The 14,660-nt window shown below is 51.2% G+C and overlaps 7 protein-coding genes across 7 annotated transcripts; 3 read left to right on the forward strand and 4 right to left on the reverse strand.

The window, feature by feature from the left end:
* Window positions 1–285: 285 nt before the first annotated feature.
* N7529_003881 (DUF4202 domain-containing protein) lies at window positions 286–873 on the forward strand (the record flags this gene model as incomplete). The annotated part of the gene is made up of 1 exon (XM_057239408.1): window positions 286–873. One exon carries the CDS (start codon window positions 286–288, stop codon window positions 871–873), a length of 588 nt encoding a protein of 195 aa, XP_057098703.1.
* Window positions 874–1,090: 217 nt separating this feature from the next.
* On the reverse strand, window positions 1,091–2,137 carry N7529_003882 (VIT1/CCC1 transporter family protein; the record flags this gene model as incomplete). Its single annotated transcript, XM_057239409.1, has 3 exons — window positions 1,091–1,598; window positions 1,678–2,026; window positions 2,077–2,137. The coding sequence occupies 3 exons, from the start codon at window positions 2,135–2,137 to the stop codon at window positions 1,091–1,093; spliced, it is 918 nt and encodes a 305-aa protein (XP_057098704.1).
* A 1,003-nt stretch (window positions 2,138–3,140) lies between these two features.
* Window positions 3,141–5,453, reverse strand: N7529_003883 (putative G-patch domain protein (TFIP11); the record flags this gene model as incomplete). The annotated part of the gene is made up of 1 exon (XM_057239410.1): window positions 3,141–5,453. One exon carries the CDS (start codon window positions 5,451–5,453, stop codon window positions 3,141–3,143), a length of 2,313 nt encoding a protein of 770 aa, XP_057098705.1.
* A 262-nt stretch (window positions 5,454–5,715) lies between these two features.
* sod2 (superoxide dismutase sodB) lies at window positions 5,716–6,556 on the forward strand (the record flags this gene model as incomplete). The annotated part of the gene is made up of 5 exons (XM_057239411.1): window positions 5,716–5,839; window positions 5,894–6,076; window positions 6,139–6,299; window positions 6,348–6,415; window positions 6,469–6,556. The coding sequence occupies 5 exons, from the start codon at window positions 5,716–5,718 to the stop codon at window positions 6,554–6,556; spliced, it is 624 nt and encodes a 207-aa protein (XP_057098706.1).
* Window positions 6,557–6,978: 422 nt separating this feature from the next.
* Window positions 6,979–8,454, forward strand: N7529_003885 (uncharacterized protein; the record flags this gene model as incomplete). The annotated part of the gene is made up of 1 exon (XM_057239412.1): window positions 6,979–8,454. The coding sequence occupies one exon, from the start codon at window positions 6,979–6,981 to the stop codon at window positions 8,452–8,454; it is 1,476 nt and encodes a 491-aa protein (XP_057098707.1).
* A 370-nt stretch (window positions 8,455–8,824) lies between these two features.
* N7529_003886 (uncharacterized protein) lies at window positions 8,825–11,912 on the reverse strand (the record flags this gene model as incomplete). The annotated part of the gene is made up of 4 exons (XM_057239413.1): window positions 8,825–11,191; window positions 11,244–11,497; window positions 11,548–11,691; window positions 11,768–11,912. 4 exons carry the CDS (start codon window positions 11,910–11,912, stop codon window positions 8,825–8,827), a joined length of 2,910 nt encoding a protein of 969 aa, XP_057098708.1.
* Window positions 11,913–13,429: 1,517 nt separating this feature from the next.
* On the reverse strand, window positions 13,430–14,290 carry psf3 (DNA replication protein PSF3; the record flags this gene model as incomplete). Its single annotated transcript, XM_057239414.1, has 6 exons — window positions 13,430–13,497; window positions 13,560–13,668; window positions 13,726–13,915; window positions 13,992–14,050; window positions 14,105–14,173; window positions 14,249–14,290. 6 exons carry the CDS (start codon window positions 14,288–14,290, stop codon window positions 13,430–13,432), a joined length of 537 nt encoding a protein of 178 aa, XP_057098709.1.
* Between the last annotated feature and the right edge of the window lie 370 nt (window positions 14,291–14,660).

The raw sequence follows: 14,660 nt of genomic DNA on the forward strand, positions 1-14,660 counted from the left end.
AGGAACTCATAGGCAGGAAAAAAATAAGATATAGAATAGTTGTTCCAGTTATTGTTGGTGTGGAAAAATAGATTGACCTCCATAACTATGTAGATGTGGTCTCTGTTTGTATTCCACCGTCCAATCAGAGCCGCCCCGTTATCATACATACTAAGCCACACTGGGACTAGCGGTAACGCTTATCTCAAGCCGCATATCAACAGACTCGACCAGAACAACAATTCCGTTGAAACAAGTCGCATACTTTTCGCTACAATCGACTTCCTCCCATTATCCCACTCTAAAATGAACAAATATGAAACAGCGCTGCAGCGCATCGATGCCGCGCACGCCGATGACCCCCGCCAAACTCAGACCGCATCAGGCCCAATTCCCTACGAACTGCACTACGCCCACAAAATGACGAGCTACCTCACAACCCTGCAACCCCACGCCACAGAGCTCCTGCGACTCGCAATCCGCGCCCAACACCTTCGCCGCTGGGAAGTCCCGCGCGACAGCTACCCCGCCACAAAGATCGGGTATCACTCGTGGCGCGCGGGGCTGCAGAGGCGGCAGGCGGCGCTGGTCGAAGAGATTTGTGTGGAGAGTGGGTTTTCGACAGAGGAGGCGGCGAGGGTGGGTGCGCTGGTGCGCAAGGCAGATCTGAAGCAGGGGGATCCGGATACGCAGACGCTGGAGGATGTGGCTTGTCTTGTTTTTCTGGATGATCAGTTTGATAAGTTTGAGACGGATCTTGGGGATGAGGCGAAGATGGTGGATATTTTGCGGAAGACTTGGGGGAAGATGTCGGAGAGGGGAAGGGAGGAGGCTCTGAAGATTAAGTTGTCCGAGAATGCGCAGAGGTTGGTTGGAATTGCTTTGAATGGGTGATTCAGCGAATTCTTATGTGGGTTTGGTTACATCCATTGCGGTGTTTGTTCTTTTGTATGATTCAATGAAAATCCACACCAAATAGGTCGTAGAATTGAATTATGGTCGTTAGACGTAAATGTAGTTTTGATCCCCGAACGCCTGCTCAAACATGAAAAAAAGCCAAACAAACTCCAGCACTGAAATGCATCGCTCAAACACAACTCATCACCAGACACTAAACACTCCCTGTATCAATCAACTGCACCAACCCAATAGCAGCACCGGCAGCGACACCCCCAACACAACACATCTGCACACCACCCCAGATACCAGCCAATATGTTGCCCCGACCAGACCAGCCGCGAACAACACAGGTCTTCACATACCCAAACACAAGCAGAGTGATCGCCATCACACCAATGCTCCAGTACAATGCAGCCATAACCTGCGACAGAATAAAGTACGGGATCAGCGGGATAAAGCCACCAATGAAGTACCCCAGAGCAAGGGTGATCGCCGAGGTCCAGGCCTGGTTGCAGTCTGGCGCAGTCTCGCGGTGGTGGAAGGTAAGCAGGAACTCGAGGAGTCGGTCCTGCGAGGCATGCAGGTCGTGAGTGATGTCCGAGACGGCAGAGTCGGAGAGCCCATATGGAGCAAAAGTCTCCCGCACCATGGCTCGGGTCTCTTGTGGGTCCGTTTTGATTAATTGTTCGGTTTCACGGACGGTGGTTTGGTACGATTCACTGGTTCCGTTAGTATTTGTGTCAACGGACAGCTCCCTAGCTGAGCTAATCTCTTGTAACGAGATTGAGATTGACTTACGCTTCACTCTTGGCACCCACATAACCACCCAGGCCCATGGAGATAGCCCCGGCTGCCAGCTCGGCGAGACCGCCCAGCACAACGACTTTTGTGTTTCCGAGCGCAGAGAGACCCGCAGACAAGGCGAATGGCACGGTCAAACCGTCTGAGAGACCGAGAATCGCGTCAGAGACGATGCGAGGGTTGATGCGCGAGCGGGTGCTTCCGCTGCTGCCCACTGTTGTGGTTGAGTCGTCATGGCTGTTGCATCGTCCGAAAGTGTCATAGGAGCGGTTGCTTTGGGACTCTAAATCTTGATCGGCGTCGCCATGGATGGTATTCTCGTCAATGCGGGCAAGGAGACGTTTGCCTATTGCACGTTAGTATAAGGCGGTCTTTTCGTGTTCAAGCTATGCTTACCCGAGAGCTTGTCTGCTTCTCTTGTAGGGAAGAGCTTCTGTTTGATGAAGAGGAATGCCATGATGTTTTGTTTAGAAACCGAGTGAACTGGTTTTGTTTTGGTTCGTAGAACTGCTACCACGGAATACTCCTGATGGCAACAACGGTGTAACTGACGGCAATTTCGAGTACAATGGAATGATCCGCAGAGGGTATCTTAATATTGAGTTTGATGAATATCAAGAGACTATGAAGCGAAATACAAAAAGTAGAAAAAAAACATCGATCGGCAGCATCTCACCCCTTTAAGCCTCTCCCAACAGTGGATTACTCTCAGCAACACGCCCATCCAAAGAAAAAAATCAGGCAAAGTCCACCGTCACTTCAAATCCAAAGAATGCGATTGGTGATGTAATGCTGTGATGACATTTATCTCGTCTGTGATTGGTGGACATAAGATCGGCATTCCCGTTATTTAGATGACTTGTGATTGGTCAGACACACTTCTTAGGGCTCGGATCTCAGATCGCTATACTCCGTACTCCGACGTATGGATCTCGGCATATTACTGTGTTGTCCGAGCAACTCCCGGTCTTAAGCATCTCCGACCATTCCATAAGAGAGGTTTTACCTAGATATCTTTCCAAGATTTTAACTCCGCTCGGGCTTGCGCCTTTCGGACGTCGGCCGAGTCTACGAATTTACGTACAGTCAAAACACAATGTTGTGAATTCAGCCTGGGTACAGCTATGAAGGGAAAACAGGATTTGGAGTGTACAAGCTTGTACATATGTACACAGTGGTTGAGTCAAGTTTCACCAGACAATTACAACAAAAGTGAGGGACAACCCCAAAGCAGCAAATGGATCTCTACAATTATGGCAGTGCCAAGGATACCGGCAGCGTCATCTAGACCAACAAAGCACCAATATTGGGACTGTTCCTCTATAAGTGGGACTCAGATCCCGAGTTTGAACTGCATACAGAAGATGTCATGAAAAACTATCCACGACGTTGGTCCATTCCAAAACGTTGAAAAGGGGTATATTCGTACATGTATTGTGGTATGTATTCAAGCGAATGCTCTACTTCCCCTCTGCCCGCTCCACCAGCTTTTCCTCTAGCCCCATTGGCTCCCAGATTTCCTTGGCTTTCTTATTTTGCACCCAGACCACGTCGCCCTGGACGAATGCCACAACACCGCCCTTGCCCGTAGCACTGGCCGTGATGCGGAAAAGCGGCTGACCGTTCTGCGGGTGAGCCTCGCGCAGTGGCAGCATGATGAGTCCTTGGTCCATGCACCAAGCTTCGAGGATGTCCTTGAAGGCAACCTCTTCCACGACCGGCGCCTTGATCTTAGTTTCGATGGGAGCTGCTGCTGCTGTAGCAGCAGCCACCTTCTCTTCCCGTGTAGGAAGCGTGGTCTGAGCTGTGGCAGGGCGTGGGAGTTCGGCGGCAGCACGATCGCCGAGCTGCGAAGCAAGATCCATAGTCTGTAAGCCCTTGTTCCACTCTTCATCAACGAGAGTGAGCTCGTTGACCTCCGCGGGTATCTGAGTGCGCCACCACGAGAACCAAGCACCGACTTCCTCGTAGTTGGGATCGTTGGTGAGCCAGATGTACAAAATCTCATGCCACTTCGGGAAGAAGTCGGAGATCAGCAAGAGACCCATTATGTTTGGTTTGAAGAAGGCCTTCCAGCGCAAAACATCCTCGAGAGCCGTAAGATCTTGGTCCTGCGGGTTCACAGTAAAGTCCTCCCGGAGGTGACGCGCAAGGCGCGGGAGTAAATGGTTGCGTAGACAGACGTCAAACTCAGACCCCAGCGCATCCCGCCAGATCTCAATGCGATCAATCAGCCCCTTGCGCAGGCTCCATGTATCGAGGACCGACCGGAATTTCCGCTTCGCGTCGGACATGAGACCAGTCGGCTGTCTCGGGTTGGTGTGTCGTTCATCAAGGTATGGAAGCCACGTGAACAGCCACCACGGGAACTTTCCATCCTGTTCAGAACCGGCATGTCGTCGACTGCTGCGAGGCTTCCACTGCTTGAGAGCCAAGCCCACCTTAGGAACGACCAGTTGATCCAGAACATTCGCATAGACAAATGGCGGCACAATCGCCTTCCAGGCCGCGACCAGCGCGGTGGCCTTGGAGGGATCGTAGACATCCCAATCATTCAAAAGCGCGGAGCGCACCCGCGGTAGCCAAAGGGTGTAGATCATCGTTTCGTAAGGTGATGTGGATGACCGCTTGCGGGGCTCATCGAGCTCGTTGTTCTGACGACGAGACAAGAGTGGCTGAAGGCGGGTAAGATGGGATACAAGGAACGTAGGATCTTCAAGAGGCTCCCACTCTTCCATTGCCTGGCGGAACAGTGGATGCAAGGCTGCGACTGCCGTCTCGGGGAGTCGGTGTTCATCGACGGCATCTCGATATTGGCTCTCCAGAGCTTCAAGCTTAGTGGTCATTTCATCAAACTTGGCCGAAATGCTTTCCTCGTTCTCAAAGATGTCCAACTCTTCCACCGCAGCGATCAGACCCGTCAGATGGTTGACCCGGGCCTGGTATGCGTCCAATTCCTCCACCACCTGAGCCTCTTCGAGTTCAATGAATTTCTTTCTCTCAGTCAGACCCTTCCATTCGTCTGCAAAGGCTTCAAGGTCGTTCCGAGCTCTTTGAGCAATCTTGTGCGCTTCACCTTCCTCTTGCGTGACAAACTGTTGCGTCGACATCAGACCAGCAGTGGAGGTGAGCACGCGCTGCTCCCGTCCAGTAGCATCCACCAGAGATTTGAGAACATTGGGCACTTCGAGTCCCTTCATATCATCCTCCATTTCGCGTGCGGTGCGGAATTTTGGCTTCGCGCGCTGGATGGGTGTCCCGGTGCCACTCCGGCTCTGTGTCTTGCGATCCTCCTTCTTCTTGCGTCGTCGTCGTCGTTCATCCTCAGAGCTGTCTTCGAGAACCTCACCCTTCTGTGCAGCGACTCGGCGCTCTTCCTCGCGGGTCTTTTTGGACTTCTCGCTGACGGCGCCCAAACCGGCACCTTGTGGTCGCGCCTGGACTTCAATCGGGTTCATGATACCCTGGCCCGTGGTTCCAAGACCCTGGCCCTCTTTGTAACCCATCTTTGCCATCATGCGCGCAGCAAAACTATTTGCTCCGCCTCCCCTTCCTCCTCCTCTCCCTCCTCCGCGTGATGACCCTCCTGAGTTGGCCATGTTGTTTCGATTGTTGTGAGATGCGCTACCAAGACCGCCACTCATAGTCGGCGGCGACTCGGACCCAGAGGCAGCTCTGGCGAAACCCCGAAAACCGGAGATTGGCCGTGTATCTTCGTCGGAGCTCGCGTCGGCAGCTTTACGCTTCTGGCCGGCATGTGATGACGACTCCATTTTTCAGGGTATCATCGGCAGATTGCGGAAGAAATGACTGTCCCCTCAGTTTCAGCGAGCGTGGTTTCATTATAAAAGAGTGATAGAGCTCATGAAATTCACGTGGAGATCCGGATCGGAGTAGCATTTCTCCGAAGCACGAAAACAAGATGACGTTTAGGTCGGTTACTTCATAGCTCGGCTGTTCACTTTTTCTTTAGATCAATTCTTTCTCTCACCATTGATCTTACAACACGTACATCCAAATTCACACATATTCACAATGGCTGCTCTTCTTAGTAACTCTGCCCGTGTTGCCCTTCGCTCGGGAGCTTCGGCTACCTCCAAGGCCGGTGCTGCGGGCTTGACCTTTGCCCGTGGCAAGGCCACTCTTCCTGACCTGTCCTGTAAGTGGATGACTAGGCAGCTTTTGGAGCATCCGACATGAGCTGACAAAGAAGACGACTACGGCGCTCTGGAGCCCTCCATCTCCGGCAAGATCATGGAGATTCACCACAAGAACCACCACAACACCTATGTCACCAACTACAACAACTCCATTGAGCAACTCCAGGAGGCCCAGCACCAGGGTAACATCGCTGCCCAGATTGCTCTCAAGCCCGCCATCAACTTCAACGGCGGTGGTCACCTTAACCACTCCCTCTTCTGGGAGAACCTGGCCCCCAAGAGTGCTGGCGGTGGCGAGCCCCCTCCGGCGCTCTGTCCAAGGCCATTGACACCACCTACGGTGGTCTCGGCGAGTTCCAGTCCAAGATGAACGCTGCTCTCGCCAGCATCCAGGGCAGTGGATGGGCTTGGCTCGTCAAGGACAAGCAGACCGGGCAGATTAGCATCCGCACATATGCTGTAAGTTGGATGCGGTATACTGTCTGAACCATTGCTAACCCCCACTAGAACCAAGACCCCGTCGTTGGCCAGTTTGAGCCTTTGCTCGGTATTGATGCTTGGGAGCACGCCTACTAGTAAGACCTCAATTCCTCGATTTCACCCTGAATTCCCCACTAACCAACATCAGCCTCCAATACCAGAACCGCAAGGTCGAGTACTTCTCTGCCATCTGGGACGTCATCAACTGGAAGGCCGTCGAGAAGCGTTTCTCTTAAGTTTTCTGATTTGCAAATGCTGCTATGATGCATTGCGCTTAATTACTCCTGTATTGTAGCATGTGTTTCAATATTATCTTGAAAGAATGACATATAAAGTACATGTGTAGGTATGGAGTACTCAGTACTAGAACATTAGATGCAATACCTACATACGGTCACACCGCAAAAGTGTTAACACCCCCGATCAAGATTCTGCCGGCGATCTTATTCTCCACCAGTCGTAATTTGACCACTTCGGGCGGTATACCTGAGTTAAAAGGCGGTATAGATTGGGGTGCTACCACTTTTGCAATTCACTGTATGTACGCTGCAGGCCCCACCGGGCCGGGCGGACCGTAATCACCGCGACTTCCGGAATTGGACCCTGACTTGTTCTGGACCTCACCTTATTTTTCTGCACACCACCATCTCTCTGCACCATGTCTGCAGAAAGCCCCGGCCAGAAGCAGGGCTTCAAGTCCTTCTTGTCCAATGCATTGCGACCCAAGAAATCCCGTCAAACCCTCAGGAAGGGCAGCAGATCAACCACAGACCTGCGGCTGGCCGCACGTCCCAGTATCGATGAAGGACCTCCACCTCCTCTTCCTCCCCCTCCAATGCCAGAGCTAGCTCCCTTACACGCCCACAGACTCAAGTACAAAGATTTGCACGCGCAGGTGGACTCGCAACTCGGCGAACGCCGAGACTATACGGAAATCATCCATTCCCTGGGAACCCTCGGGTCCGACGACGACGACCACGCCTTAAGATATTCACAAAACATACACCGGCCCCCGGGCGAAGGCGACATAGCCAGCCTCCCGCCAAAGCTCTGGGGTCAAATAGCGAGCTATTTGGATCCAGCCGAAGCGGCAAGCCTAGCAATCACCAGCATCACCCTCTATCGCCGTCTAGGCCCAGGATACTTCAGGGAGCTGGCCCACCCACAGAACCTTCCCTACAAGATCACCTTCCTTGCAGGCCTAGACCTCTCCCTCCCAAACCACCTCCTCTGCATCCCCTGCGCCCGCTACCACACCCGCACCCAGCGCGGCACCGAACGCCTCCGGCCAACCCACATCCTCAACCCGCTCTTTGCATGCCCAAACTCCACAAACGCCCTGAACCCCCCACCCCGCCACCGCATCACCCACGGACGCATGCTCCCCTTCACCTTCGTTCAGCTCACCATGCGCGCCCACCGCTTCGGCCCCTCCTACGGCCTCACCCCGGACGCCCTGGCCCGCCGCTGGCAGCGCGACAACTGGTCGCACACCTCCCGATTCCACATCCACGCCGGCCGGCTCCTGATGCGCGTAACATCGCAGACGTTCGCCGCGCCCGCGCTAACGCCCTCAGCGCAGCGCATGCTCCTCTTCTCGCGCGAAGACTACTGGCCGTACTTCAGCGCGTGCGCGCACTGGCGCGACGGCGAGCTCATGCCGGCTTGCAAGTGCGCGCTGGAGCACATCCCGCGGCCGCGCAGTACTGGCGGGCTCCAGGGCCTCGAGCATAAAGTAAAAGACCGGTGGACGGGCGGCGTGTTTGATCCGAACGCGCTGACGACGCTATGCGGATTCTGCCGGCCTATGCGGCGGTGCCCTGAGTGTCCGACTGAGTATCTGATTGAGGTGAAGCTTTGCGAGGACCGCGCAGACGGAAGATTCAAGCAGGCGATTACGGTGACGCGGTGGACTGATCTTGGGGATGGGAAGACGCCTGATGGGATTCAGTGGGCGGCCATCAATGGGTGCAGTGAGGAGTATGATTCGTTCCAGCATGAGCATTATGCAAAGCGCGGGATTGCGAGTATCTTTGAGGCTGCTTTTACTTCGGATACGTTGCCGGGTCAGCGGGTTGTGTCGTTGAATCCGAAGATGAAGAAGTTGGGGGAGAAGGGGAATGATTGGTATTAGGATTTCTAGATGTATAACATGAGTTTCAGGCGTTGGGAAAGGTCCAAAAGGGATGGAATAATTTGCCGAAGCGTGGAGTTACTGGTATTAGACTTTAGAACTTGGATTTAATGAAATTCTTGACTTTTGATCAATGAGACTAATACAATACAATAGGGCAAGTTACTAGAATACAATTGCAAATCCTGCCAGCAGGACTGACATAATAGTAATGATTCGAAAATAAAACGCCAAATCAAATGCAAAGCTCTAAAACTTACCAGCAAAGAGATAGGACATAAGAGTCTGGAATAGTGTCATGCGAGGGTATAAAAAAGTGGGTATCATATAGTACAAACGAGAAAGTGTAGGTAGGCCAAAGTGGTGAAGGCTAACCCCTGCGCGCACGACGACCCATATACCGAGGTCGTCTGGCAAAGTCATCATAAATCGCCATTTCCGAATGAGGTCTCACAACAGGGGCGTCGAAGGAGTCTGGCGTCTCAGCACGGGATATCATTCTAACCCCATTGGCGGCTTCAAAGGCCAAACGAGAGGGAGGGCGAGGCTCGGACTTGTCAGCTCCAGAGTCCGTGATTTTACCCTTCATCCATCCGAAAATGCCTAGGGAGCTTCGACGCTTATGCTCTGCGCCGTGGGATGTAGAGGGGCGGCCGGAGATCGTTGCGGAGCCATTATAGTCGGCCATTGTTGATTCTGTAAGCGAATGGGGGAGGCCTCTGCGGACTGTGCTTGGTTCTTCGCTGCAGATTTGGAGGCTGGAATACAGTTCGTTGGGGTTTGTGTAGAGTTGTGAGGCGGGTCTTCCGAAGCCGCCGCCCATTGTTCTGCTCTTGGGGATGATAGGGGAAGGGGCACCATCTTCGTCATCCTCATCAAAGTCATTGGGAATCATTGGGGAAGCCTGGAGATGGCGGGACTGGTTGCTTGACCGACTAAAGAAGGGGGGTCGGAAGCTGATGCGTCGACGTGGCTCGGGGTCGGCTTCGGGTTGGGCGTCTGCCTGGGGTAGTTCAAGTGGCTGTTCCAGAATGTCGAGTGTGGTCATGTCCAGAGTTGGTATGCCAGGGGAATCGACCTCAGTGGACACTGAGACAATGCTGGTGTCATCATCGAACGTGGCTGGGACCATGCCATTGCGTGGGGATAGCTCTGTCTGGTCAGGGCTGGCTGCACGCGGTGTTTCTTTTCGGGACCGGGGACCTTGCTTCGCGGCAGCAACCCAGTCTTGAGGCGTGAGCGGTGGTGAAGCATCACAACCATTAGAATTAGACTTGGACTTTGGCTCTGGGGTCATGGCCTTGTTCGGTGGGTTGCGGACGCGGTTGATCGTGGGTGTAGTAGATGTTTTATTGGCATTTCCTCGCAGAATGTCTCCAAAGCCCTCGATGGCCGGGTTGTTAGGGCTTCCAGGCCCAAGGAGCTCACTGGCCTTGGAGGAGACGGTGTTGAATGAGGGCAACATGGTAGGGGACTCAGCGATGGGCCCCCCGGGGCGGGTGATGTCACTGTAGTTGGTCTGCATACTGTCTGTCACCTCACTGTTGAAGCTTCGACGGCTGGCGATCTCCTCGGCAGAGTGTGGGCGATTGATTGGTCTGCCCGTAAAGAATGGATCCGGATCCTGTTCGATTTTCCGGTGGCTCTTCCGGGCTGCAACGCTTCCGTTTGAAGCATTGGAACCATTCGAGCGGTTTGTGCCGACAACGTATGCTGTGCTCATAGTATCAGGAGTGGGAGGAAGGGCCATTCCTCCGAAAAGGGATGCATCCAATCGTCCACGCCCACGAGGCTTGTTGGCATACAAGTCTGCTGCTGCAAGACTAGGAATGACAGCCGCCTTGGATGCATCAGATGATGCCCGATTTCTGCGTCTTGTGATGATAGTAGTCTGGTTCATCTCTTCCCGCGACTGGATCCATCGGTCAATTTGATCTTCCTTGCTTTCCTCGCGCTCGCACGGAGGTACATAGCTGTCCAAGCTGCCAGTGGTTGATGATGCTTTGCGGAGGGGGATTTCGATTCGATCAAAATCGTCCCATTGCGTCGGGGTGTCGAAGGGATTCAGTTCACTGCATTCACTCAGAACGCTAAGTCTAGGTGATTCTGGGTCATTGATGTCGGTCATGGTGTGGAAACTTTCCGACTTCGTGAGCTCAGTGCGTGATTCGTTACTTCCAGGTTCGTAAAGGCTTCGTAAAGTGGCGGTGCTCTTGTTGTCCGCTCGCAAAAAGGATGGTGCTTTGGAGAGCTTCCGTAGCTCTGAGGACGTCTGGCGCTGGGCCACGTTCATGACACTCGAATTTCTGGAATTTCGCTTTGAAGAAACCCTCTCGGGGATGTCGACCATAGTCCGAGCTTTAGGCGTCAAGGCTTCGGAAGAGCCATCTGCAGTCGGAGGCCGTGACATGGACATCTTCGATGTTCGACCACCACCATTCTCTAGCACATCGATTTTCCTTTCCAGTTGACATATCAGATCGACAGCCTCAGTGACGGCCAGGTCTCGCTTATCGAGGTCGGAGCGAAGTTGTTCATTGGATTCACGTAGGATCTGGTTGTCCCTCTCAGCGGTCCGGAGATCCTGCACTTCCGCTTCCAGTTCGTCCATGTAAGCAAGTTGCTCTTCCATCTCTGCCATTCGTTCCAACTTCTGCTCAAGGATCTTCATCTGCTGCGTGCGATGGAAGACCTCAAGCTTCAGATCGAAATTAAGCTTATTCATTTTCGAGACATACTGCAAATGGTTATCAGGGCTTTGCACGCAAATCGCTTTGAAATAACCTTACCTGATCCATTTCGCGCATTCCCATTTCTTTTGGTTTTCTCTGACCCGCAGACAGAGCGTCATTAACTTTTCGTGTTTTTTCTGATGCCGTATCCTCCTGCATTCGAGTGGTGTCGGGGGTTCGGGGAGTGCTATCTTCTAAATCCTCTGAAATATTTCCACGGGATCCTCGGTGTGCGCGTTGTTCCTTCAGAAGATCCTGCAGGAGGACGGAGGCGGGATTAACAAGTGTAGGCGTGCTTGGTTCTGGGGTATCTATTCATGTCAATCTCCGGTCTGACGACTGTTTTCTCCCAAAGACATACCACATGAAGGGGTTCTGGTCCCGGAGTGAGCTGGTGACTGATCTCTCAGCCACGACAACTCAGAATTCATTCGGGGTGGTGTGAACATGTTTGGTCGACCCTTAACACGAGAAATAGATGGGTGTTGGGGACGGTCCGAAGGGTCTGGGAAGAACAGTGTCAGCGTGAAACTCGAAATGCTGAATTGAAGTGATTAGAAACAAAGTAAGGGTTAACTTACTGGAGAAATGATTTTTAGACGAGACACTGCGTTTTGGGGGAGCAGTTTTAGGTTGATATATGGAAGGGCGAGAGTGCGAAGAAGGAGCAAGCTGACCAGCAGCCGAACTCGTTTGAGTTTTCTCATTCATCATGGCTGCAGGCATAATCTTCACCTAATGCGCATAATTGACGTGCCGAATACAAGCCCCGGTTACCAGTTTGGGATGCGGCCCTGCGTCCTGGTCAATCAATGGCCACAGAGGCAACGATTTCCTGCAAACTCCACCAGCCACATCGGAAGATTTAATTGATGGATCCAGCAATATTGACGCCAATTGGATAGGCGCCAGACAATGTATTGGACGATCAGATTCTGGTGGGTGACAAGCAGGCGGCGCGATGCGAGGGGGTTGCAGATGTGTTGCAGCCAGCAAGCAATCAGAAGCGTCTAGACTGTGGGGGGGGACAACCAAGGTTTAGGAAGCAATAGACCTGAGTCAAGGCACAGGAAGGACTCTAGTTCTGGAGGATCCAAGGGAGGGAATCACAGAGAGACAGAATCACACCAAGCGAGGGGATGTCGCAAACATTTGTGATCAGTCGAGCTAAATTAAAGGCTAACCAAGACCCACTATTCTCCAAATGTTGTTGTTTTCCAAGTTCGCCGACAAGTGCCGTTGTTATGGAGAAAAGAATGTATGGAAGAATGATAGAAAGTATCGAAGAAACGTCTGAGATCAATCAAATTTTATTTTTTTTCGTTTCCAGCCCCTTCAAGTTTAGGAGACAAGGCTAGATCCAATTAGAAGGGTGATCACTTCGAACAACGCTAACTGCTCAGTATAAGAAAAAACCAATCGGATGAGGCCCGTGGGGCGTAGTTTTCCCTGCATACATATATAGTACTGTATGTACATGATCAGATAATATGTACATTGTAGTTAGCATTTAAAGGATATTTTCATTGGATTTTTAGAATGACTATAAATACTCTGGGTTTTATATCAATCTGAATATACATCCCACCAAGATATATAGGTAAATGTGGTCCCTGGTCCCATTTAAAATCCAGATAGTACAAACGGCAGATAACAATTAGATCCCTTCGATTTAATCTAATTAGGTTAGTACCTAGTTAGGTATTAGTGAAGTCTTAACTTTTGACTATAAGTTAAACTTCCAAGATAGTCATCGAATTCAACATATACAGATAGGTAAATTTACCTTGTGTGTCCGATCTTCAGATCTCCATTGCCACATGTACATCCATACTGTAGATCTGGAAATCGCGGGTGTTCGTCCTTATGTATGGTTCATAGTCTCCACATCTCCAGATCTTGCTTTTTCCATTATATTTTATATTTATAGTACTTTGTACACGTCGAATGCTCAGACCCATCATATGTCAATATAAATTCCATGTCACAAATCTTGATCCGAATAAATTGGGCATTTAAAATTTCTGATGTTACACAATTCGTACAATTGCTCTAGTTTATTCCAAGTGTTTTAAGTTACTACTCCATACTCCATGTCTTCTAGCATAGAAACTATGAGATACCAAACCATTCCTATACTACCTAGGTAGGTACGCCATAAGCGGATTGATCATATTGCATCAAGTTAAACGACCTATATGGGCGAGCGCAGCTCAGAGCCCACAATTTGATCACACAGAATATCATTTCCGCTTAGCCTCTCCAGACCAAATCCGCATTTCCTTAGCCCGGTCATGGGCAGCACGGAATACTGAAGTCGGACCAGTCAGAAATTTTATCGCCCATAAATATTAGACAAACAGTATAACTTACATTGTCGCTCAGTCTCATCCAACCCGCGAAGGAAATCCACGCCATCGCCGACCGCACCGCGGGAGTTGTGCGCGTGGTCGGCGATTTCTGCTGCCCGTTTCTTGAATGTCTGCCAGGCTGTCAGTCCGTGTCCGACCGATAAATTGCTTTCGCGGATATGACGTACGTCACTCAGAACATCCACCATTTCTTCTTCTTCGAACAGTTCTAGAATCCGTTCGCTTAGATTGTAGAAGTGTGGTGCCAATGCGCGCAGATCGAGTGTACGGGGATCGGCTTTCAATGCATTCATCACGCGCTCCGAAAGAGCATCGGGCATGTCGAGCGTAACCAGACGCGACGTTCCTAGTCGTGCTCTTCAAAAGCCATAAAAGGCAACGTTAGAAAACCGATGGATGCCGCCTTGTGACCAAAAAAAAATGGAGATCTTACCCGATCGAGAGCATTTCACCTAGCCATAATGGAAGGTCAATCCGGGTTCCGGCTTTGATCTGAGAAATGTCAGTGAGCTATAGAGTTGGTCCATTGCAGAGTAATGAGCAGACATCTTCACCCGCATTGCCCTCCAAAATCCCCAGACCGGGTACTTCAAGCTCAAATGTACATGGCAGTTTCTGAGATCCAAAGTGTCAGTAATCATGAGTCCATCCTAAATTCACGAGAAGTGCGCGTTGTCAGAATTAACCCACTTGTGCGTCAGTCAATATGGAGTCAATGTCATAGTAGGACATGATGACACGTCCAAATTATTCCTGTTCGTCGATCGCGAAGTTCCGAAAATGAGGCGCGTCGATATCGGCGCGCGGTCACGTGTAAGGAGATCGGAAATAAGCGGGGATAACGGCAGCTTAAGTTGCTTTGACGTCTTCACTAGTTTTTCAAATTTCTACTTTCATAAATTACAATGGTTTTTATTGGAAAATTAGCAGTGGTAGCATTTATGGCAAGAATCCGACTATATAAACAGTCGGTCCGAAAACTGGGTAAAAAGCCTGACTCATGAAAGCCACCATTGAAATTGTAGCCGAAAAGATAAGCTGTTTACCTGCAAATAATTAGAAATGGTTCATGGCGAAATTCGGTGAAGACCTACTCACCTCC

The sequence above is a fragment of the Penicillium soppii genome (genome assembly GCF_028829465.1).
Source record: "Penicillium soppii strain IBT 18220 chromosome Unknown utg000004l, whole genome shotgun sequence".
In the NCBI taxonomy this organism is placed as follows: Eukaryota; Fungi; Ascomycota; class Eurotiomycetes; order Eurotiales; family Aspergillaceae; genus Penicillium; species Penicillium soppii.